The 23,018-nt window shown below is 42.3% G+C and overlaps 1 protein-coding gene across 1 annotated transcript in view; it reads right to left on the bottom strand.

The window, feature by feature from the left end:
- Positions 1 to 4,504: 4,504 nt before the first annotated feature.
- Positions 4,505 to 23,018, bottom strand: part of Exoc4 (exocyst complex component 4) — a 691,471-nt gene continuing 672,957 nt past the window's right edge. Inside the window, exon 18 of the mRNA XM_013021696.1 lies at positions 4,505 to 4,771. Coding sequence (XP_012877150.1) covers positions 4,534 to 4,771 — 238 coding nt within the window. The 3' untranslated portion in view covers positions 4,505 to 4,533. The remainder of the gene's footprint in view (positions 4,772 to 23,018) is intronic.

Genomic DNA, 23,018 nt, shown 5'->3' with positions numbered 1-23,018 from the left:
GTGCTTCTGAACTGGAGCCCACGTGGACTGCTTTGAAAGGACCTTGTGTTCCAAGGCCTGGGAGCAGGGTTGTCCTCTTTGTCTAATAATCAGGGATATTATTAGCTGTGAGGGGGGAGAAAGTTCGGGTTGGCCATAAGATTTTAAAAGAAAAACCCATTGTAAGGGAGGAATTAAAAAAAAAAAAAACACCTATCCTAGGATTCTGAAAGCTGTAGAAGCTATTAATAGGACAGGTATTTTAAATGAGTGCTCGTGGGGTGAAGGGCACAATAGCACCCGAAGAACAATTTTGTTTATAAATTAAAAGGTGTTCTGACAGGCGATAATAAGATAGCTAAAAGTAACCTAAAACGGCAGGAGAAACCGTGAGCAGCAGTTCTAGATCCAATCTGTGAAATCAGTTCTTTTTTTAAATGAGGAATTTATTCTAAGGGTGGCTAAGTTGGGAGAGAGGCTTCTGGTTGTTTTTGACCCCTTGGATGTGGTAGAAAGTTGTTGGAAGGACAAATTGGGAAAGCAAGTCAGGTAGCACAGAGTGGATGACAGAGGTGAGAACGTTCCCTGGGAGCTGTCCTGCTTGACAGCTGCGTTCTCCCAGGTGGTGGTCAAGGCTTGGGCACACCCGCAAAGCTGGCCTTCAGGATTATGTTTATCATCTTTATTAGGTCTTGTCCTATCCTGTTAGCCCTCCAGGGTGCTATGACTAGTGCTATAGGCAGTCTTCCACACACGACTGTCCTTTGATATATGCAGGGGACTGGGCCCAGGGCCCCCCGTGGATTTCAAAACCAATGGATGTCCAAGTCTTTCATATGAAATGGCATGTTTTCTTTTTTCTTTTCTTTCTTTTTTTTTTTTTTTGTTGGCTGTGGGTCTTGAACTCTGGGCTTGGGCGCTATCCCTGTGCTCTTCAGCTCAAGGTGAGCGCTCTACCACTTGAGCCACAGCACCACTTCCGGTTTTCTAGTGGTTATTGGAGATAACAGTCTCATGGAGCTTCCTGCCCGGGCTGGTTTTGAACTGTTTTCCTCAGCTCTCAGCCTCCTGAGTAGCTAGGATTATAGATGTGAGCCACAGGCGCTCCACTCTGGCCTACATTTTTAAGACAAGGACTTTTAACGTAGTCTAGGCTGGCCTCAGGCTTACTGTTACAGGGTGTCACCTCCTGAGAGCTGGGATTACATGCCACATTCAGGCTCTAATACATTACAAAAAATACATTTGATCTATGGTTGCTTGAGCCTGTCGATGTGAAATGCCTGGGTATGGAGGCTCCTTTGTTCTTTTGTGAAGGGGCAAGATGATGGTGTACTGTTTTCTGTGTCTTTCTGGGAAGGCCTATTTGTAAAAAAAAATTAATTTTATTGACAGAGGGGTTATAGTTACATACATAAGGAATGAGTACATTTCTTCTCATTGTTACCCCTTCCCTCGTTTTTCTCCCACTTTCCCTCCCTCCAAATGCTACCCTGCCCCCCCCCAAATTGTAAAGTTCATTTCCAATGTGTTGTCTTGTATTTCTGTTCTTTGATGCTGTTTTTAATGTATTATGTGAAGTTACTTCTTTTATTCTTACATTTTTTCCCCATATGGTTTATCTGTTGTTGTCATTGTATTTGATTTTGGTACTCAGTATATTGTATATACGTTTATCTGAATTAGGGAAGGGAAGGGAAACTACAAAATGGTGAGACAAAGGGCAAAGGGTGAACCAATCCAACAGGGAAGCCCTATTTTTGTTGGCCTTTTTGTGTTTGTTTACCTGTCCTGGAGCTTGAACTTAAGAGCCTGGGTGTTGTCTGTGAGCTTTTTTGCTCAAGGCGAGCTCTACCACTTGGGCCAAGTTTCATTTCTGGCTTTTTGGTGATTATTTAAAGATAAGAGTTTCACAGACTTTCCTGTGTAGAAGGGCTTTGACCCGTGATCCTCAGATCTCAGCCTCCTGAGTAGCTAGGATTACAGGTGTGAGCCCCTGGCACCTGGCCTCTGTTGGTCTTTTTAACTGTAACATCACATTTTAGGGATTGATCTTCATAGTTGAACACTTTGTCAGTGTGCAGACCTTCAACACTTTGGGAATGCCAGTCATAGCTGTTAAGACTGCAAAACCAGTCTCATAAAATATCCCCAAAGTAGGGCCATAGCTTGGAAAGAATCTTTACTGTGGTCCAAGTGGTGCCAGGATCTACGTGGCCATCCCATCTCCATTAGCATCCACCCCAAAACAGCCAGTGAAAACATCATTGGCTATTCCTATTTTGTGAACATAGACAGATGCATGAATCTTCAAAGAAATTTCTGTCTTGAGGCCTACAGGCCCTTTTCTGTGCAGCTTAACACGTTTGATCCCCTCATTGTCATAGGAACGCAGGGATGCTACTTTCCTACTTGCTCTCCTGAAGCCGCTCGCCTGCCAGGGAAGTGCTGGAGCTCGGGGGTCATGCCATTCCATGCCGCCCAGGCCCACTCCCAGCCCTCCTGCTGGCTCCTCTGGCTCATGGTGGCCACTCAGGCTCCCGCTCATGGTGGCCACTCAGGCTCCCACCGTGGAGTGGACAGGAAGGAAAAGAGAAGGTGCAGAATGTAAGCTAGGAGACCAGGGCTGCCACGGAGAAGTTTCCTAACAAAAGTGGTCCAATCTAGGCACCCCTCGTCTCTCCTTGCAGCCCTACTTCTTGCGTTCAGGCTTTCGAAGCCCAGTTGGGGACAGAATAGTTACTTGTTGTCTCCAGTACACACTCAATGTCCTCTCAGCCAGGCCTCTGAGCCACAGGAATCTGCAGCGTGCCTTCCTCCCCCAAACCCCTGCAGGGCTACCATGCCACTCCCCACAGGATCTGCACAGCTGCTCTGCCATCTGCCTTGAGTTCTACCTCAGCTCTGTGTGTGCATGCATTGGGGTTGGGGTTCAAATTCAGCTCCATCCCCGGAGATAACAAGTGTGTCCTCTTTCTCAATACATGTGCTCCATACGTCACAGCACTTGGCACCCATGAGGCCTCCAGGAAATCTCTGCTTGATAAATAAGAGCAACACGATTTCAGCTTCTCCAGACTGTTTTTAATTTTGTTTCTCCCACCAAACCCAAAGTGGTTATAAAGAGATGAAAAAATCATGATCATCAGGGGGTAAGGTGCGACCTTGGATGGTCCCAGTCTTCTTGCTCTCATTTCCGCATGTGTTCAAGATGCATCTGTCAGGGCGCAGTGGCCTCCTGATACACAGGAGCCATAAGCAGCAGGGGCACTGGGGAGCTAGGGACTGCGGTGAGATCCCTCCGGCATGCCCAGGACACTGAGTGCCCGCAGCCTGGGAGACAGGCACAGAGGAGGAGCGTTCTCTGAGGGCTCCTCTTCCTTGACCTCAGTGACAGATCTGGTTACTTTCCAAGATGACAAAGGTGCTTGAGAGGGTAAGCAGAATAGTTTACCACCAAATAAAGTTTCAAGTGAGACAGGGAGTTTTCCAGCCATTATTTATTCTTGGAAATGAGATGCCTAAAGCAAGCAGAGGATTGAATTACCTTCCATGCTTCCACTGTTGTTCCTAACCTTATGGCTCTTGGTTTAGATAGCACAAGAAATAAAACAAAATGGCTGCCAACCAACGAACAGCCTGGGGCTGAAGCTACAGCATGTGGGGTGGGGATCAAGAAGAGGGCTGCTGTTCTGGGAGGGAAATCTGCTGAAAGGCATGGCCAACTGAGAAGCTGTTTATTTGAATTTGGCAATAGAGACAGAAAGCAACGCATGTGTCCTTGTATTTCATTGCCTTCTAATCTGGCAAAACAAGGGGAGTAAAAATTCTATTGTTTCTGGGGTGGAACTCTACTGGATGGTTTGAGGACAGGACTAAAACTTGGGTTGCAGTTGGCTTTTCAGGCTGGAATTTTATATGTTAGGCAATAATCAGAATATGAATTAGTAATTCATGCAACCCATTTTTTTCCCCTAAGTCTCCCATATATTTATTTATTTATTTTTGTTGGTCTGGGGCTTGAACTCTGGGCCTGAACACTGTCCATGAGCTCTTCAGCTCAAGGCTAGCACTCTACCACTTGGGCCACTGCACCACTTCCAGTTTTCTGAGTGGTTTATTGGAGATAAGAGTCTCACAGACTTTCCGCCTGGGCTGGCTTTGAACTGTGATCCTCAGATCTCAGCCTCCTGAGTAGCTAGGATTACACGCATGAGCCACTGGCGCCCTGGCTAGTCTCCCATATTTTGGCACCCTCTTCCCTTGTCCCACCCTAGCCCCTGGGGAAAACACTGCCCTAAAGTAGTTGTTCCATCAAAATCTGCATTATACTTTTCCTTGTATGGTCATAAGAATAGCTAAAGAGAACATAATTCCAACACCATCTTTCCACTAAAGCATCACAGAGGAAACTTAGCCAGTTCAGATTTATAACAAATAAAATAACACAGTAGAGAAAGAAATGTGTCTAGTTTCTAACTGACAGACTAAAAACAATGCCCCTGTAGCCTCCCTCCCTCCCCCCACCTCCCACCCTCCCCACAGCCCACTCCATTAGACAGTGGTTATTTTCTTGTCCTTGGTGGCTTGCTTGATGGCGGCCTGCTCACAGATGATCTCCTTCAGCCGCTGCAGCCTGGTGTTCTGGATGGTCTGGTCTCCCACCCCGGTCTGGCTGCGGTGCAGCAGGGTCAAGGCGTGGATGTACTCTAGCTCCGTGTACTTCACGCCCTGGTCCACCACCAGATTCAGGAGCTCATCGGCCGTGTTGTACAGCATCTCGTAGTACTGCCTGGAGAAGCAAGACAGAACTGTTCAGAGGTTCTCCGTCAGCCTGGTGGCTCACTGTGGAAGAATGTACTGCCTGTGAGTGTGTCATCCTAGGTGAGTTTGTTTACTTATTCAAGAAATAGGTACTGATCTCCTGGAAGGCAGGTTTTGTCCCCCTCATTCGCTCATTCATTCATTCACTCATCTTTGTAAAAAATTAATCTTGGTTGCTTTATTTTGTATTTTTTAGGTTTGCAAAAAGCTTAACAATATCTACTTTGCCCCTATTGATCATCAAGGCTCTATGGTGAGACAATAAAGGTTTTGTCACATCCATTGGGCATTACTCAAAAACAATGGATAATCTACAAAAAACAGGAACATTTGCTTTCTACAACACATCTGAATCTACCTATCCTAAAATCAGGCTTTCAAAAGGTATTTAAAAAGCAAAAATCAAACAAGTTGACTTAACACTGACAAGCCTAGCACAATGTTTCCAAGAGCAAGCTATAAGCAGCTTTCAATGCTTGTACCTACACTGGAATAAATGTCTTTTTTAATTATTGGAGACTTTGTGAAATATTTGTCTTTTTTTTTTTTAATCGGTCGTGGGGCTTGAACTCTGGGCCTGAGTGCTGTCCCTCAGCTCTTCAGCTCAAGGCTAGCGCTTTACCACTTGAGCTACAGCGCCACTTCCAGTTTTCTAGTAGTTTATTGGAGATAGGACTCATAGTCTTTCCTGCCCATGCTGGCTTTGAACTGTGATCGTCAGATCTCAGCTTCCTGAGTAGCTAGGATTACAGGCGTGAGCCACCGGCACCTGGCTAATATTTGTCTTTTTATTCTATGAAATGGATAATTTTAGTGTTTACCTCTGTTGGTCTTCATGAAGATGAACTGTATAGAAATAGAACACTAATATGCTAATAGTATTGTCATGAAAGCATTAGAATACAATGATAGGTAAGACATTCTGCCTTTCCTAAGCAGCTCCAAGACAAGGAGGAAAAGTAAAGAAAAGCAGAGAAATTAGGATGACATTGTTGTTGACAAAGGACACCCTCGTTTTTCTCAGTATTTCTCAGAAATGCATGGCCACAAGAAGTTAGGGGATTCAGCCCATGTCACCAAGACGGTGAGTGAAGATGCCAGGACATGAATTCAGTTCAAAAGCGTGTCTTCAAAGACACCGAGAACTGGCAAGAAGAATGTTCAACATGTTTGTGAGTGAGGTGTGCATGCTATGAATTCATAGCATAGGAAGGAGAGATCCTTCCTGAAGAGAGGAAGATGAGGACCCAAGGATGAGGCCCCACGTGGGATAGGCTTCTGTCAGTTTGAGCTTCTGGGGGAGAAATGCTACATGGAAGGAAGAATGTGAGAAAAGGCAGTGGAAACTGACCTGATGAGAGTAGAGTAGAATAATGGAGTCCTGGAAACAGGAGATAAAGCAAGGAGGTTATGTGAGATCATCAGACTAGGACTTCAGGCTTAAGCAATTGCGGGGATCTCCCTCCCACAGAGAAGCTACTGTTTGAAAGTCATGCTCCTGGAAGATAAACGTGACTTCAGAATGCAGAATAGTCTCAGAGGGGTCATTATAATTCTAGCAAAAGTGGGAACTGGAAAGCCATTTGACTAAGGGCATTGGCTTCAGTGGGGAGGAATGACTGTAACAGACATATGCTTCCATATTACCAATGAGGAGAAGTTCAACCCAGGCTCTGGGTTCTTCTCTTCTGCTCACCATACTTCCTTAATTAACATACTAATAAACGTGAAATGACAGTCTTGTGAATGTTTCCTACACAGTGGAAAGAACAAAAGGGTTCATTTTAGATGGACAACTTCGTAAGAGTCTCCTGAGAGCAAGTTCTTCAATGTCACCAGGTAGAGGGACCTCTTAGTGCTCATTTTCTGCAGTGGCTTCAAATGATTATTCACTGTAACCTCATGGAGCCAGATGTTTAGGCACCACCCATCAAGAGCACCCTTGGATGCAGGCAGAAGTATTTGTGGTAGAGAAGAGTGAAGCCCCTCTAGGGATATGGGAGCCCAGGATCAGCTGTAGCTAGGAAACCATTAGAAACGGCACATTTTGCGCACAACCCACGTGAGCTTCGCAAGATACCCCTCCCCCGCATGCATCTGTTGTAATTTAAAGGAATATGCATCCCATTTGTCCCATGACTCCCCCCCCCCTCCCAGTTGTGGGGCCTGAACTCTGGGCCTGGGCACTGTCCCTCAGCTCTTCAGCTCAAGGCTAGAGCTCTACCACTTGAACCACAACACCCACTTCTGGCTTTTTCTGCTTATGTGGTTCTGAGGAATCGAACCCAGGGCCTCATGCATGCAAGGCAAGCACTCTACCACTGAGCCACCTTCCCAGCCATGTCTCATGACTTATTTATGACTCTGAATTACCTGGCCCACCATGGCTTTCTCCCTGACATAGGTCCTTCTTTTGAGAAATGACATATCATTTACTTGTTTCCCTTAGAAGCACAGGTGGGAGAAAGCTATCTGTTTAGGGAATTTTCTAACAATATACATTTTAAAAAGTGCTCAAGAAGAATACATGTATGAATCCAGATTTATTAAATGGAATAATAATTTGGGTCTCATGATTCTTTCAAAGCTAGAAAGGCTTTAAAAACTGCAGCACACTAGTTCCTCAAACATGAGAATGTTTTGCTAGAAATTATCTAGGGAGCTTATGAAAGGGGCAGAGTGCCAAGCTCCCATCCGCAGACACTGTGGTTGTCAAAGGTTCCTAGCCAGCTTCTGGGTATGAGCCAGAGTCTGCCTGCATCTCTTCTAAACTGGGTCTTAAAAGCATGGATGGCTATAGAAGCCGTATGTGGTTTGTGATGTTTTTCATGGAGATTAAACCAAAAGAATTGGGGTTCTTTGCAGCAGATATTGATATTTGCATCATTTATGTTAAGACGTAACATTGAGCCCATCGGACCAGATGAGATTGGATTTTATTTGAAAAGTCTGATGAATTGTTTCCAGGGATACGGGCTGGTTTTCTACAGATGCTGCTGCTCTATGCTCAGAGCAAACAACAAGCCAAAGATGCCTGGGTTTCCTGTCCTGGGTCTTCCAGGGTGAGAATGACAAAGGAGATGCCACGTAAGTTCTTCATGTTTCGAGAGCTCCTGTGTAGCGGAGACCTTTCTAAATCCCAGAGTGACACTCTGAAGTGAACTGGGAGGCTAAAAGAATTCTCAAGAGCTTCAGATAAACACTGAGCTAGAATTGCAAAGCTGAGTTATTAAACAAAATTGACAGGTAACTGATGGTGTATTTTCTACAGTTAGGGGAAAAATCCCCTATAACCATGATGATATATTAGATCATAAAAAAGCATAAATATTTAAAGACAGAATGAAATTCATTTATCTTTCAGAAAGATACCCAGTAGCAACAGCTAATAAATCGGCATAGCAACATTTAGACATGGAAGTGGGTAAAGGGTACTACAAGAACTCTAAAGAGAAAGTATGAAAATGCCCCAAACTATGCAATTAGAATGAGCAGCCATGATAAATACTGATAGACTACAATAAAATTATGTAACTCAACAGGGATAAATAATTGATCAGTACTTATCGAGGCCCCAGGAAAATAAAAGCTTGGTCTTTATCATCAGGCATTTACATAGCAGCCACGGATTTCAAAGCTACCAGGATTTATACTCGGTGGCACAGTACTGCCTGGGCAGGATCTGGGAATATATGTTTTATTTAGACATTGTCAGCTCAAAACTTATAGAGTAAGTCTCTTCACCATGCAAAGAAGTCAGGGGCCAATTGCTAGATGTGGACCAACTATCCCATTGTAAAGATCAAGGAGTTTCACATCCCTCTGGTGGATGGAACATTCTGAGAAAGTATGTGCCCTCCAGTGGCAATGCCTTCTCTTACCCTTTGCTGTGTATATTTGGGTAGACCTTCTCACAGTGTTATGGATACAGAAGGCAAGAGGCTGAGCGATAAGAGAAGAGGTCAATCTAGCATGACAACATTGAGCCCTTGTGCTGAACTGCACAGATCATTTTCTTTTATCTTCCTCATAGAGACCACCTTTTCCTTAGTTTGAGTGTCTCACACATACAAGGCAAGTGTCTGACTACTGCCCTGTACCTCCAGCCCCTTCCTTTGTTTCAAAGGCAATACACTGCAAGTCTTTCTCCCCTATGGATTCTGCCTGGAAACATTTGTATCAGTAAGGATCTGAAGGGGGTTTCTGGAGGTGGGAACATTTATTAAAATCTTATAAAGTTTATTTTATCTGATTGGAAAATTAAAACATAAATATAGAATGGTCTACACTATAAGATTATTAAAAAAAGATGAACCATGTAACTCCCACCATGAGGACATACTTCGGGGGTATATTTTCTTCCAGTTCTTCTGCCCTTCCCCTATAGTTTCTAAATAAAGAATTAGTCAAAAGATAAATATCTTGTTTAGGACATTTGGCAGCGCTGTCATGCTGCCTTTAGATTTTCAATCAAATGTAGTTATGCATATATATATATATGCATTATATATATATATATATATAGATATATAAACAGATTGTTGGTTCCCTTATATTCTTGAGTCTTAGTGCTTTTCCTGACCGCTCCTGAAGAGTTTTTCATACATTTCCCTAGGCAAAAAACTTGGAAAATTTTAGTCTCTCATCCCTAGTTCAATCTCCACTTTGGCATACTCAGTATAAAAGTTACCACTACATCTCTGGAAATTTCGTAAATAGTCTCCCTCCCTCCCTCCCTCCTTCCTTTCTTCCTTTCTCCCTTCTTTCCTTCCTTCCTTTTTTGAAACTGAGAGAAGAAAGCTCCATTAAAACCATGTTTCTTCTATTCACAGCAACCCTCCTTCCTGTACCTCTAGGCCTGTTATGAGGATTGGATTTGGGGTGATAGCAAGGCTTTGGCTGACCCCCTGGACCAAATGCCCTGGACAAAGCCTTGTCATCTCCTTTTACTTGGTGGGATTCAGAATCCTAAATCCTTGAATGGAAACCACATTTCAAAACAGTCATCTTTCCTTTGATATCTATGGGAGATTGGTTCCAAGATCCTAGGTATGTCATAGTATTACTATAAAAACTTCACAGTCTGAAAATGGAACTGTAAAAAAACAAAACAAAACAAAACAAAAAAACTTCACAATCCTCCCATAGATTTTAACCATGCCTAGATTATTTATAATACTCAATGTAATATAAATAGATTTAAAGAATTTATAGTATCTTGTTTGGGAATGATGACAAAAGTCTGTACATGCTTAGTACAGATGATTTTCCCCTGAATTTTATGTGTATGTATGTGTGTGTATATATAATGTGTGTGTGTGTGTGTGTGTGTGTGTGTGTGTGTGTAGTATGTATGTGTTTGTATGTTAGCACTGGGCCTTGAACTCAGGGCCTTACAAAAATGCTTGGCATTTTTGCTTAAGGCTGGTGCTTTATCATACTCTCCACTTCTGACTTTTTGGTGGTTACTAGGAGATAAGAGTCTTACAGGTCTTTCTATCTGGTTTAGCTTTGAACCACAACCTTCAGATCTCTGCTTCATGAGTAGCTAGGATTGCAGGCATGAGCCACCATCACTTAGCTGTTAATTTGGAGTGGCTGAGACCAGAAATGTTTTGGTTCAGGAATTTTCACATTTAGAACATCTGCATATACATAATGAGATGTCCTGGAGATGGATTCAAGTTTTCCCATGAAATTCATTTGTTTTCCTGTACCCTGCTATGGTTTAGATATGCTCTGGGTGTGCCTCCATAGGTCTATGTGCTCAGCTTGGTCCCCAGGGCGGCAGTTCTGGAAGATGGCGGGAACTGGAGGTGTGGCCTACTGGCAGGTTTTGGGTGAGCCTGAAAAGTATAGGAATTTCCGTCTAATGGAAAGCATTCTGGTGTGGTGGTGGCAAATCCAGCTGCAGCAAGTCATAAAAAAATAGGAGGATTGCTGTCCAGGTACATGCCCATGCAGGAACTGAGACCCTGAGCTAGCCAGTGCAAAAAGGGCTGAAAGCATGGATCAGCAGTAGAACACCTGCCTAGCAAACTTGAGGCCCTGAGTTCACATCCCAGTACCACCCCTCTTCCTAGAAAAAAAAACCCACAATAACTAGCTGCAAAACAAAACAAACAGTACAAAAAAGGCAACTAGATTATAGGCAAAACGTTTGCCTCCTGTTTTCTCTGCTGCCTCATATGGTAATAGACAAGGAAATGTAAAGAAAGAAGAACAAGGAGTTGCATAATCCATACACTAAATCATCTCAGACTTAACTGAGGGGTGGTGCTAGTAGAGAGATTTAGAGTTGTAAATACTCTAGCGATAAACTAAATTCTGGTTCTGGTTGTATCATTCATACATATAGCCTTCACTTGCTACATGAATTTGGGTAAACACTCAGCTCTATTTAATGCCTGGTGGCATTTTAAGATTTTCCAAATTTTCCAGCACCTCTGCTTGGTCCTTCAACATCTTGGGTTTGCATCAGAACCAGTGGATGCTGATACTCCTGGAGCAAGGGTGGGCAGATGCATCAATGACTAGTCTGGAGACACTGAGCAAGTGTAATGGTAGCTCTGATGCACTTTGCAGACCAATAATAAGACGGATGACAATCCTGCTTTAGTCAGAAGACTAAATTAGTTTGTTTAAAAATACAATGTAACTGTTCTTCTTTGTCTTCCCTTGAAAGAGGTTAGAGCTTATTACAGTCATGATTGAAAATTCTAATTTAAAATGAGCTGAAGTTACTTCCATTTCATGAATCAGAACACTAAGGAAGAGAAATGCTAAATAATTTTCAGACAGTAAAAGGTAGAATTAGATACCTATTCTCCATTGGGATAGTTTTGTATTGTCAACAACAACAACAATATAAAACAAAATAAAACCCAACCCGCCTTGCCGATGTTCCTTTAGCTGGTGGTAGCAGCAATCATTTTAGAGGTAGAAGAAAGAGGTTGGGAGTCTGTGGCTTTAGGGCTTTCTCAGACTTCTTTGGTCATCTACCTACACTTCCTTTATCTAAGATGATTTCCCCCCCGCCCCATATCAATGACACTACAATGAAATGGCAGTTACCATACTCAGGGCTAAAGGCCTTGCCTGCCAGGTGGGCTGGTTCACCAGCATGGAGGTGACGAGGCGGGGGGGGGGGGGGGGGAGAACAGCTACCTAGCAGCCCAGTTCTGATAGCCACACCTTGCTTCAGCAGTTGGGCTTGGGCAGTTTGGGGGATCTCTCCTGGGAAAACTTCAAGAGTTGAAGTCAGCTGTCTTCATCCCTCTCAGGAACACATCGTAACATTTTTGATAGTCAGCAGCAGTCTAGAGTCTGGCTTTATTTCTCTTCAGAAAACACAGTTGCTCAAAACAAAGGAATTCCTCTGAGAGGAGCTGTCCACATCACTGTTGAGATGACGCACTCCTGGCCTCTGTTAGACATTATGATGGGGAAAAATGCGTTGCATTTCCTTAGCTCCAAACTCTGTTCTCTCTCCACCTTTGGATATGTTCTAAGTTTATGAATATCTATGGTTGAGAAGTTCCACATCGACAATGTAAGGATTCCTATGTAACTCCCTGCTACATCATATGTAACTCCCTGCTACATTAATTCAGCTTTCTATGGTGGGGCTAGAGGAAAATCTGCATTTTAAATCTGGTACAATTAAAACTGTGTCTCTTTGGTCTGGCACTGCTTTCGGTCAAAGCTCATTTGTGTGAATAATTATTCAGTCCATTACGAAGTCTGCCCAGCTCCTTCTTCCATTTTGAAGGTTTTAATAAATATTGATCAGGTCCATTTCTGTTTGCACTTGCCAAAGCAATTCTGATGGATTCATCTTCTGATGTTATCAAATAATGAAATATGAAAGAGTGAATAGAATTAGCCTCTTGTTCTGTGATTTTTTATTTAGGTCCTTCATTTTACTTTCATAATTGTGTTTGTCTCATGTTTCTGTAAATGCTCTTTTGAGTATCAAAAGGTGAGCTTGGGTTAAGGAGAGTTATCCTGTGCTGAATATCAGTTTAGCCTTTTCAATTTAAAAATACAGTGGATCACTTTAGAGAGTCTTTTCAATTTTTAAAAATAATTTATCTAATATCACAGGTAGGTAAAAAGGGCATCGTATCATGCCCTTTGCTGGCCACAAAGCTACGTATTGCTTACCAATTAGCATGAAACTCCTCTACTATATATCATCTATTATCCTAGATTAGAAATCTGGGAAACAGCTGTTGAATAAAAACAATTCAGAGACCCATGGCCTTTTTAGTTTTAAGTAACAAGATGGAATGACTAACTTTTCACTAAATAATGCAAAACGTTTATTCGAGGGAAACCTAACATTATTAATATTCATGTTCAAAACCTACAGCATTATTTTTAAATGATAACATCACATAGAAAGGCACAGTCATGGCTTTAAGAAGTTTCTTTCATTAACTCTTAAAAATATCCAGGCCAGGTCCAGACCAAAGGTATTTAAGGCAGGAGATAAATGTTTTAATGTAAAGTAAAGCAGAGCCAGGGCTTGCACTCAATCTGCCTGTCCATTCTGCTTCCCATTTCTTGGTACTTGGGATAGGGTGGACCAGATGGCGGGCCTGAGGCAAGGGAAAGAAACCCAGGCATGGCTCCAAGTATTGGTATGCATTAATGATGGAATGGAGATGTGAATGGTTTTAGGTTTCATTTATTCATTCATTTATTCATTCTGGTGCTGCGGGTTGAACACAGGGTCTTGTATGTGCTAGGCAAATACTTTTCTATTGGCTTTTGCACTTACAATATGGGGAGCCTGCCTATCTGGCCATGTTTGAGAAGGAAGGTCAATAGGAATAGGTGTGGATGACATGGCTTTTTGGGGAAATTATTTGCAATACATCATGCGAAAGAGGCCTAAGGTGACGGATTAAGTCTAGCAGGTCACAATTATGTTAGACAGGGGCCCCCATTATAATCATCAGGCTGCTAGGCAGCTATCAGTTGCTCAAGTTCCTCAAATTTTGACTTGCTTTTAGGTCCTATTTGGTGACTCTAGCATACTTCTCAAAATCATTCGATTGCTCAGTGCCTCTACTCTGCTGAGACAATAGACTACATCTCTTTGTCCTGAAGGGCCATGGAAGAAAATGGTAAAGCAACAACAAAAACAACAACAACAAAATCAGTGGATTATTTGGAACATGTGAGAGCATATGTAAATCAGCAGGTCCCAACAGCAAACGCTTGAGGATGTATTAACTAAACCATTAGGTTATTTATGAAAGAGAGAAAACCTAAATAAACCAAAGCTTCAAAATGGGCCACCTGAGATTCTAGGACATGTGACTCAGAATGGATGTCAATTAGAAAACTAATGGTGTAAATAGGAAGGAACTAATGGAAATATGTACAGTATCCAGCAGGGTTTAATTAAAGATCCAAAGAGTCTGACAAGTGTGATGGATAGCGGTGGGAGCAATGTGAGTTTGGTGGATGAAAAAGACCATTGTGGCTGATACATATTTGGATGTCAGCAAACCATTTGATATAGTGCTTCTAAAAAATGTAACTAGCAAAGTGAATTTATTCCGAATGGCTATTCCCAATAGGACATGGGCTGAAAACCAAACAAAGGGTAATAATAAAGGTAAATCAACAGATTCAGAAGAGAAAACATTCAGTGAATGCTAAGGACCCTGGCTTTACAACTGATCTCACTTAATACCTTAATTAGTGTGCAGGAAGATATACAGGACGTGGTAGAGAAGGCAAATGTGAGTACTTGGGGCAGGACTACAAAGAGCAACAAAGGGACCCTGGAGAATGTAGAATTATGGGAAGCAATAACCAGAGGAGATTCATCTTTGAAAAACCCAACCGAGTGTGTCTGAACAATTATTATGGCCTGCATTTGGCATTTGGGAGGAGCCTTCGGACGATAGGGTTTGACAGCCGATGGGGTAGAGCACCAGCCATGGTGAGCCCTGTCTTTGTTGTACTTCAGAGTTCTTTCTGGCTTTCTACCAGAAGCCAAATGAAAGACAATCAAAAAAGAACATCAGATAGGATAAAAAGAACAGAGAGTTGGGGAAAAAAGAATAGAAAAGATTCAGTTGATTTTTTTTTTAATTCAACTGTCAGCGTACCAATATGTGAGGTTTAAATAATACCTGCCAAACCCCTATCCAACTGTCACTTTATTCACTTTTAAATATTCATTTCTACCTAGAAAGCTATGTATCTCCAAAAAAAATGTATGTGCATGTGTGTGTGCGCACGCGCACGTGTGTGTGTGTGTGTGTGTGTGTGTGTGCGCACGCGCACGTGTGTGTGTGTGTGTGTGTGTGTGTGTGCGCGCGTGCCAGTATGGGTGCATGATCTCAGGACCAGGACACTGTTGCTTAGCTTCTTCACTTAAGGCTGGTTTTTCTACTAATTAAGCTATACCTTCACTTCTGGCTTAATGTTGATTAGTTGGAGATAAGAGTCTCTCAGATTTGTCTACCTGGGCTGGCTTTGAATCTTGATCCTCAGATCTCAACCTCCTGACTTGGTAGGATTACAGGTTTAAGTCACCAGTGCCTGGCCAAAAGTTATTAGTTTAACATATCTTAAATATGTGTGTATATAACATGAAGATACTTGGTATAGTATACTACTTCAGATCATAGTTAGACTTCTAGTGGCCTGGGTTTGAAACTCAGTTCTGCTTCCTATTATTTGTATAACTTTGGTCAATCTATTAATCTCTTTTTTTTTAATTATCTGTTTTTTTTTTTTGTCTGTCGTGGATCTTGAACTCTGAGCCTCAGTGCTGTCCCTGAGCTTTTCAGCTCAAGGCAAGCGCACTCGTAACACTTGAGCCACAGCACCACTTCTGGTTTTGTGGTGGTTAACTGGAGATAACATGGACGTTCTTGCTTGGGCTAGCTTTGAATTGTGATTCTCAGATCTCAGCCTCCTGAGTAATAGGATTACAGGTGTGAGCCACCAGTGCTGGCAATCTCTTAATCTCTCTCTGACTCATTTTCTTCATCTGAGAAGGAGAAATGGCCATACGGAATTGTCACAAATTTTAAATGATTAAGACGGGGCTAACCAGAGTAAGGATATATAGGCATAACTTAAATAGCTGTGTTTCCTAGTAAAATACAGGCCTCTAACAGGGTGGGATTCTTATTTTTTGTTGTTCTCTGTCAACTTGTGAAGAAGATAACTGGTGAGTGTTGAATAAATGAAAAGGAAGAAGTGGATGTGAGAGTCACAGTCTAAAACGTCCTCAGGTGATCAAGGGCAATGTAAAAAGTGATCTGTCATTTTTCTGACACAGGGAGGGAAGAACTAGAAATAAAATATATGATCTGATTGGGCTCTGGTGGCTCACACCTGTAATCCTAGCTGCTCAGGAGGCTGAGATCTGAAGATCATAGTTCAAAGCCAGCCCAGGTAGGAATGTCCATGAGACTCTTATCTCCAATTAACCACTAGAAAACATGAAGTGGTGCTGTGTGTGGTTCAAAGTGGTAGAGTGCTTGCCTTGAGTGAAAAAGTTCAGGGACAGTGGCAAGGCCCTGAGTTCAAGCCCCATGACTGATGTTATATATAAATACATATATATACATACATACATATGCATATTATATAATCTGTGTAAAATGCATAGGGGGATGTCCAGGGAGAGGTGACATGTTAAAGACAACTGATTGTCCAATGGAAAAGAAGACACTGGAAAGAGATCTATTAAGAAAGAGATCAATTTTTGTCCAATTTGTAATATTCTTCCACTGTTCATTCTCAGGCAGCCTTTTTACCTAAGGCTTTTCTTAACCTGTCTGAACTTCAGTTTTCTGATTTACATTATAAAATAAGTAACACTATATAACAGGTTAGGCTGAAGGATTAAGTGCAATGTCCTGATAGAATCGCTCCTTTGTGATGGGTGCTGATGGCTCACTCCTATAATCTTGATACTTGGGAGGCTGAGATTGGGCGGGTCTCAGTGTGAGCCAGTCTGAGTAGAAAGGTTGGCGTGCTGCCTCCTAACAGTGAGCCGGATTCAGCAGTGCACGCCTATTATCCTAGCTACACCAGGGAGAAGATTGCAGCCGAGGCAAACACTTGGGCAGGAAGTGAGGCCTTATCTCAAAAACAGCTTGAACAAGGGGCTAGAAGCAACGCTCAGGGGGAGAGCACTGGCCTTTGAGCAACAGCGTCAGCTACTGAGTTCAAGTATTCCTTCTGTAAGAAAGAAAAATAGCGTGCACAAAAAGGGCTGGAGGCAGGCTCTGCCTGATAAGAGTAAAGCCTTGCGCTCAAACTCCAGTACCATACCCCGCCTCCAAGCAAACAAAAACTGTGCTATATAGACATAAAAATAATAGCTAACTTTTATTGAACACTGGTTGTCTCTTCACTGACCTCTCTCTTACTCCTAGACCAACTTCTGGTTCTGACTGGATCATGTCACTATTGTGCAATACAATAAAACAAAGACAAAAACAAAACTTGTATGTTCCACTGTGCTATTAGCATCAAGTCCAGTTTCCCAGCTGCAATACCAAAGAACTTTTGTTTTCAAGATATGGCTCCTATTTTACCTTTTCTTCTATTCTCTCCTTGCTTAATTTTCCATTCATGCCAAACTGAACGACTCATGGCCCTTTCCACGCTACTTGGGATTTTTCAGCTTCCTACAAAGTCTCAGTCCTATGAAGAGTCATTCCATCTCTGCCACTCACAGTAGAGCTTACTTATTGAACATGCATCATTCAGTCATACTTATTTTTTTGTTGTAAAATTAAGAGTATTTTTGAGCTGATGGTAAGCAAAAATGATTACAGATGTATTCACTTACTAGCTGTGTGCACTTAGGAAAGTCACTTAACTTTCCTGGGCTTCTGTTGCCTTATCTATAACAGGAGGAGACTGAGGTAGGTACACAGCTCATGGGGCTCTTACAAGGATTAATTGAGGGCTGGGAAGGTGGCTCAGTGGTAGAGCGCTTGCCTTGCATGCATGAGGCCCTGGGTTCGATTCCTCAGTACCACATAAGCAGAAAAAGCCGGAAATAGCGCTGCGGTTCAAGTGGTAGAGTGCTAGCCTTGAGCTGAAGAACTGAGGGACAGTGCCCAGGCCCAGAGTTCAGGCCTCATTACTGACAAAAAAAAAAAAGATTAAATGAGCAATGTTTATAAAATGATTATAGGGTCTGGCATATAATATATATATGTATATATATGTGTATAACTTTTTGTTAAATAAGCAGAACAAAAGATGCAAAAAAGTCTAAAGCACAGTGTTCTCTCCCATTTTGGGCTCCCAGCTACCCACTCTGTGTCTTTCTTAGACATGAACACTGTTACTAGTTTTCAGGGTCAACTTGCAAATAGACTTATACATATGGTGTGTACTTATTAACACACATTTAAAGATAAATGATGTTTACGTGCTGTTTTGCACTTTGCTTTTGCAGTTTTACAATGTATCTTGGAGGTGGTTCCATTTCAGTGCATATTGATCTGCCTCATTCTTCTTAATGGCTGTAGAGTAGCCAATTGTATGGATGTACTGTCATATATATTTATTATCTTCACCCAGATTTCAGGCTCCTTGGTAACAAAGGCTGTGTCTTAGGTGTCTCAGAATTATCCTTAGATTTATATAGTGTCTCTGATAATCCTTTTTTTCTTTGCTTATTCATTCAATAAATATTTAAGCATTAATTATGCACCATATATAGATATATCTGTATCTATCTCACACACACATGTACTACATAAGCACAGAAGGGTAAAGTGCAGTCCTTGTTCTCTGGTGATGCAGCCTGGTGTGGAAGTGACCATATACTCATGTGTCACAGTGGCTCTAGGAGAAGTGAAGAGGGGATTCTCGGAGATCAAGAAGAGTGTTGTATGTTTCGCAGAGTACTCAGGGAAGGCTTACTGGACATTATCATGAGGCAAGCATGAGGGAGAGGTCCTGCAGGGGCACAGGAAGTGGGAAAGTAGGGAGATTAGGGTTAGACGGAACTCCAGGTTGTCTGTTCCTCCCTGGACTGCGTGGTGGGTGTGGAGGGGCAAGGAGGAAAAAGGAGAGCAGGTAAGCTGGGACCGGAGCAGACCAGACCTGTATGTCACTCTGAAGACTTGGTAGTTTTACGGGTGAATAGAAGGGGTTGAAAGGTAGGCAGACTTAAGAGATGCTAATGGTTCATTTTGCTTAGGTTATTAAAACATTTACTATTATTACTAGGATTTTATTTAAAAAGTTATTTTAACATGAATCTCACAACAAAAATGGACAAATGTTTCATTTCATGAGAAACTCACAAATGCACTACCTTGCCATTCTTTTTCTATTTCTTTCCCCCCATGGTTTTAGCTTCTGAATTTCTGGCTTTGGGGAGCCATTGCTGTAGTAGGTGTGTGTGGAGCAGGGGGCGGGGGCGGGGTCAGAGCCTAAGACAGAGGATTTTTAGAAAGAACTCATGCACGACAACTGTGCTTTCAAAGTTCTTCAACCAGAGCATGAAGGGCTGAGAGTCAGGAGAGCATCACACTGTTGGACAACCTCGCTTTACCCTGGATCACTCAATTTCTTAAATTAGACCCTATCAGTCTTCTGGAAGCTTTCCCACAAATCTAAATTCTCAAGCATGGAGTTCAACAAAATCTAATTCTAAGAGAGAGAAGGATGCTATTATCTCAGCAGAGAACAGCGCATGGCCGCTCTATTCTCCAGCTTCTCTCACCGAGTCAGCACTGGCCTGGCACCCTGACAACATAAACACTGGTGGAAGCATTGAAGGCTAGCAGTCAGAACACAGGAAACAGAGCTGCCTCCTCCTTGCAGGTGCCTTTCCCCGTCCTTCAATGCGTGTGGTGAAATGTGCAGGAGTGTAAATTGGAAGCAAGACTAATAACTCATTTAATCTGTAAGAGCCATACAGGAATCGTGTGACAACCTTAATTTGGTAGAGAAATAAAGAGCCAGGGAATAAGGCCCAGAGCCTATTTCTGGTGATCGAATGGAGTTAGACCCTGGTTGTTCTGATACCATAAGCTCAAGCTCTAAGATTCTATTGGAGGTAAAGGAGCTTCTGAAGCCCAGCTAATGCCCTCCAGAAAGTAATGCCCTCCAGAAAGCTGTGTACCAGTAGCTCACACTTGTAATCCTAGCTACTCTAGAAACAGAGATTAGGAGAATTGTGCTATCTAGGCCAGCCTGAGGGGAAAAAAAAGACAGAAGAGATCCTGCCTCAAAAATAACCAGAGGGAAAAAAAGGCTGGAGACATGGCTCACACAGTTGAGTTCCTGCCTAGAAAGTGTGAGGCCCTGAATTCAAGTACTGCCAGGAAAACAAAAACAAAAACAAACAACACACACAAGCAGAATAGAGTTTAGGTTTAGAACTGTGGATGGAGAGTGTCTAGAGAGAAATAAGATATAGCAGGATATAATTAACCATAGGAAAACATATCCTGAGAGTCAGCAGGGAAAAAAAAATCAGGCATTGAGGGAAAGAATAGCAATTTTGTAAAAATAGCTTTTTCTACAAAAGACTAATAGCAAGACCGCTCAACAATGCCACCCTCCTAAGTCTATATATAAAGTGCCTTTGATGGGAAACACTTATATAGCATTTGCATTTTTTTTTAGAAAGAAAAAAGTATCTGATTTGGAAAAAAAAAAAAAAGCCTCTCAGAAAGGGCAACCTTATGAGCAGAAGGTCTTCAAACAAGTATAATGCCTCTATTTAAATGCTAATGCTAACCTATAGCGCTGGACCACACAAAAACTAAAGTTTTTCAACGACCATAAAGTGAATTTAAAATGAAACCTTAATTTCTGTAGGAAATGATTTTTTTTTTCAAATTGTGAAGTGTGAGCTAGTCCATGGCATTCCGGAAAAGGAAGACTTTTTAACAGAGTAACAGTGACACGATGACAAGGTAGATGGGTGACAGCAGCCTTGCCAGCATCAGAGCAAGGTGGCCTCTGCCACTGACCCCCACCAAGCATTGGCCACCAGTCTCGTACCTGATGTATGACAGAGGTTGGTGTCTCCTAGCGCCCCACCTGTTTACTGTGATGACCTGCACTGAGACAGTGCTGATGTCTGCGGGGAAAGCAGGGGACAGAAGCAGGAGGAAACACAAAGGCCAGAATAGTGAGAGCTAAGTGTACTTCCCAGAGGGCTCTTGAGTATTCATTAATGACAGTGGAAAAGTGAGGCTGGAGGGCAGGGCAAGGTTTTGCTCCTAGTCAGAAAACCAGGCAGCAGGGCTTGGGAAGTGTGGCTTGCTTGAAAGCAAAGGGAAACAAAGACAGAGGAAGAAAACCAAACCAAACTGAAAAGGCTAGGGTGACTTGAGGGGGGGTGGCAAGGATGAAGTTTCTGGGAGTAATTTTAATATTTGATCATTTTTATCAGGGTAATGGTTATGAGGAAGTATTCCTTTTATAGAAATTAATCAGCTTGTGTGTTTCAGATATGTGTCATCTTTTGTGTGCTATGGTTTAATAAAAACATTACCTGATACTGGGTATGTGGTTCAGAGGTGGGTACCTGTATTAACACACACACACACACACACACACACACACACACACACACACACACACACACACACACACACCAAGAAGGTCAACAAACAACTGCCTCTCCCTGAACACCTCCAACAAAGGTAAAAATTCAACAAACCACCACTAACAGCAGGAAATATACACAGGGCAGGAAGTGTGGCTAGGTGGTACAGCACTTACCTAACATACTAGAGACCATGGGTTTGATCCCCAGCACCACAAAAACAACAAGAATCACACATGACCTTTCTCTTCCCTATCACCCACACAAAAGTTAACCAAAAGGAAAGAAGAAAAAAAGAGTAGGTAGCAGACCAAGTATTGAGAGGGTACCTGGCTATGTATTTATAACTCAGTCTCCTGGTCTAACTAAGAAATTCTGACTTTATGAACCTTGACAATGTTGTGCTGAGCAAACTAGGTCTGAGTTTTAAAAGACCATATCTTGCAGAATTCCATTTACATGACATAGAGTCATTGGGGTCTGCCAGGGGTAGGGCTGGCAGAGGAATTGGGGGGATGGTCCATGGATACAGGGTTTCTTTGAGGGCCAGTGGGCATGTCCGAAAATTAGGTGGTGATAAGAGCTGACAACCCTGAGCCTACACTATAAGGCAGTGAATTGCACACTTCAAAGTGGTTAATGTTTATGGTATGTAAATTATCTCAATAGAGCTATTATAAAAATGCAAATTTCATAGACAAGAACCCTGACTTAATACAGAAGAGTTTGGTCCACAGGCAATACTGTTAGGAAGACACATCCATCATTCAGGACATTTGCTGCAGTTTCCCCATGATAATTGTGGAAAAGCTTCTCTAAGCTGACAGATATGGAGATGTTTTCACTAAGCGCCCCAGGACTGTGCTGAAGCCATTTCTCAGGGCTGCAGACTTTGGTAGGTTAAGTGATCAACGAGTCCCCCTTTCCCCCGCCTTTGGCAGTAAATACTATCCACAAGAAAAATGTATGACAACTGATAATGCATAATCTTGACTAGAGAACTAGGTGAGAATTGGGAACAGTTCTGTAAGTATAACTACAGAGTAACAGAAATATATTTGAGTCAAAGATCTACTAATGATTTTTATTAATATTTATTATCAAAGTAGACCATAATTAAGGGGGATAATTAGCTTTTAACACTTACTATGGATCAGATTCTTGACAAGTATATTTGACTTTGTCTTCATAACCTAAGGTTTATATAAGCTAAGTACCTGCCTATAATCACCTGTTAAAAACAGCACTATGACTGAATTCTTTGCAGTTTTTTCTCTTTTTCTCAGGATAAAACTCAGACTATACAACCATGTTCTATTTTATTCTATTCCCCCACCCCAATTACACAACAAACACTTCCGTGAGTAGTGAGCAAAGTTACCAAAATCAAGCTTGGGGAGACAAAAATCTTGACTAATCAGGAGACACTTTGAGGCTGGATTTGTGGCTGCCCTCTGGAAATAGAAAAGTGCTATGGAAACGTATGTGCCTGGCAAGAACACATTTATGGGCACAGGATGGGGAAGTCACAGCAGAGGGGGCAGATGACTGAAAGTGTCACTGTGGTGCTACTTGTTGGTTTCACAGTGCGACATAGTGCATCTTGCATTTGCTCTTCTGCACAACTGGCCTTCCGATCTTT

Source organism: Dipodomys ordii, unplaced genomic scaffold (genome assembly GCF_000151885.1).
Source record: "Dipodomys ordii isolate 6190 unplaced genomic scaffold, Dord_2.0 Scaffold56, whole genome shotgun sequence".
Taxonomy (NCBI): domain Eukaryota; kingdom Metazoa; phylum Chordata; class Mammalia; order Rodentia; family Heteromyidae; genus Dipodomys; species Dipodomys ordii.
The sequence above is the reverse complement of the archived record's forward strand: the minus strand, read 5'-3'. Positions and strand labels throughout refer to the sequence as shown.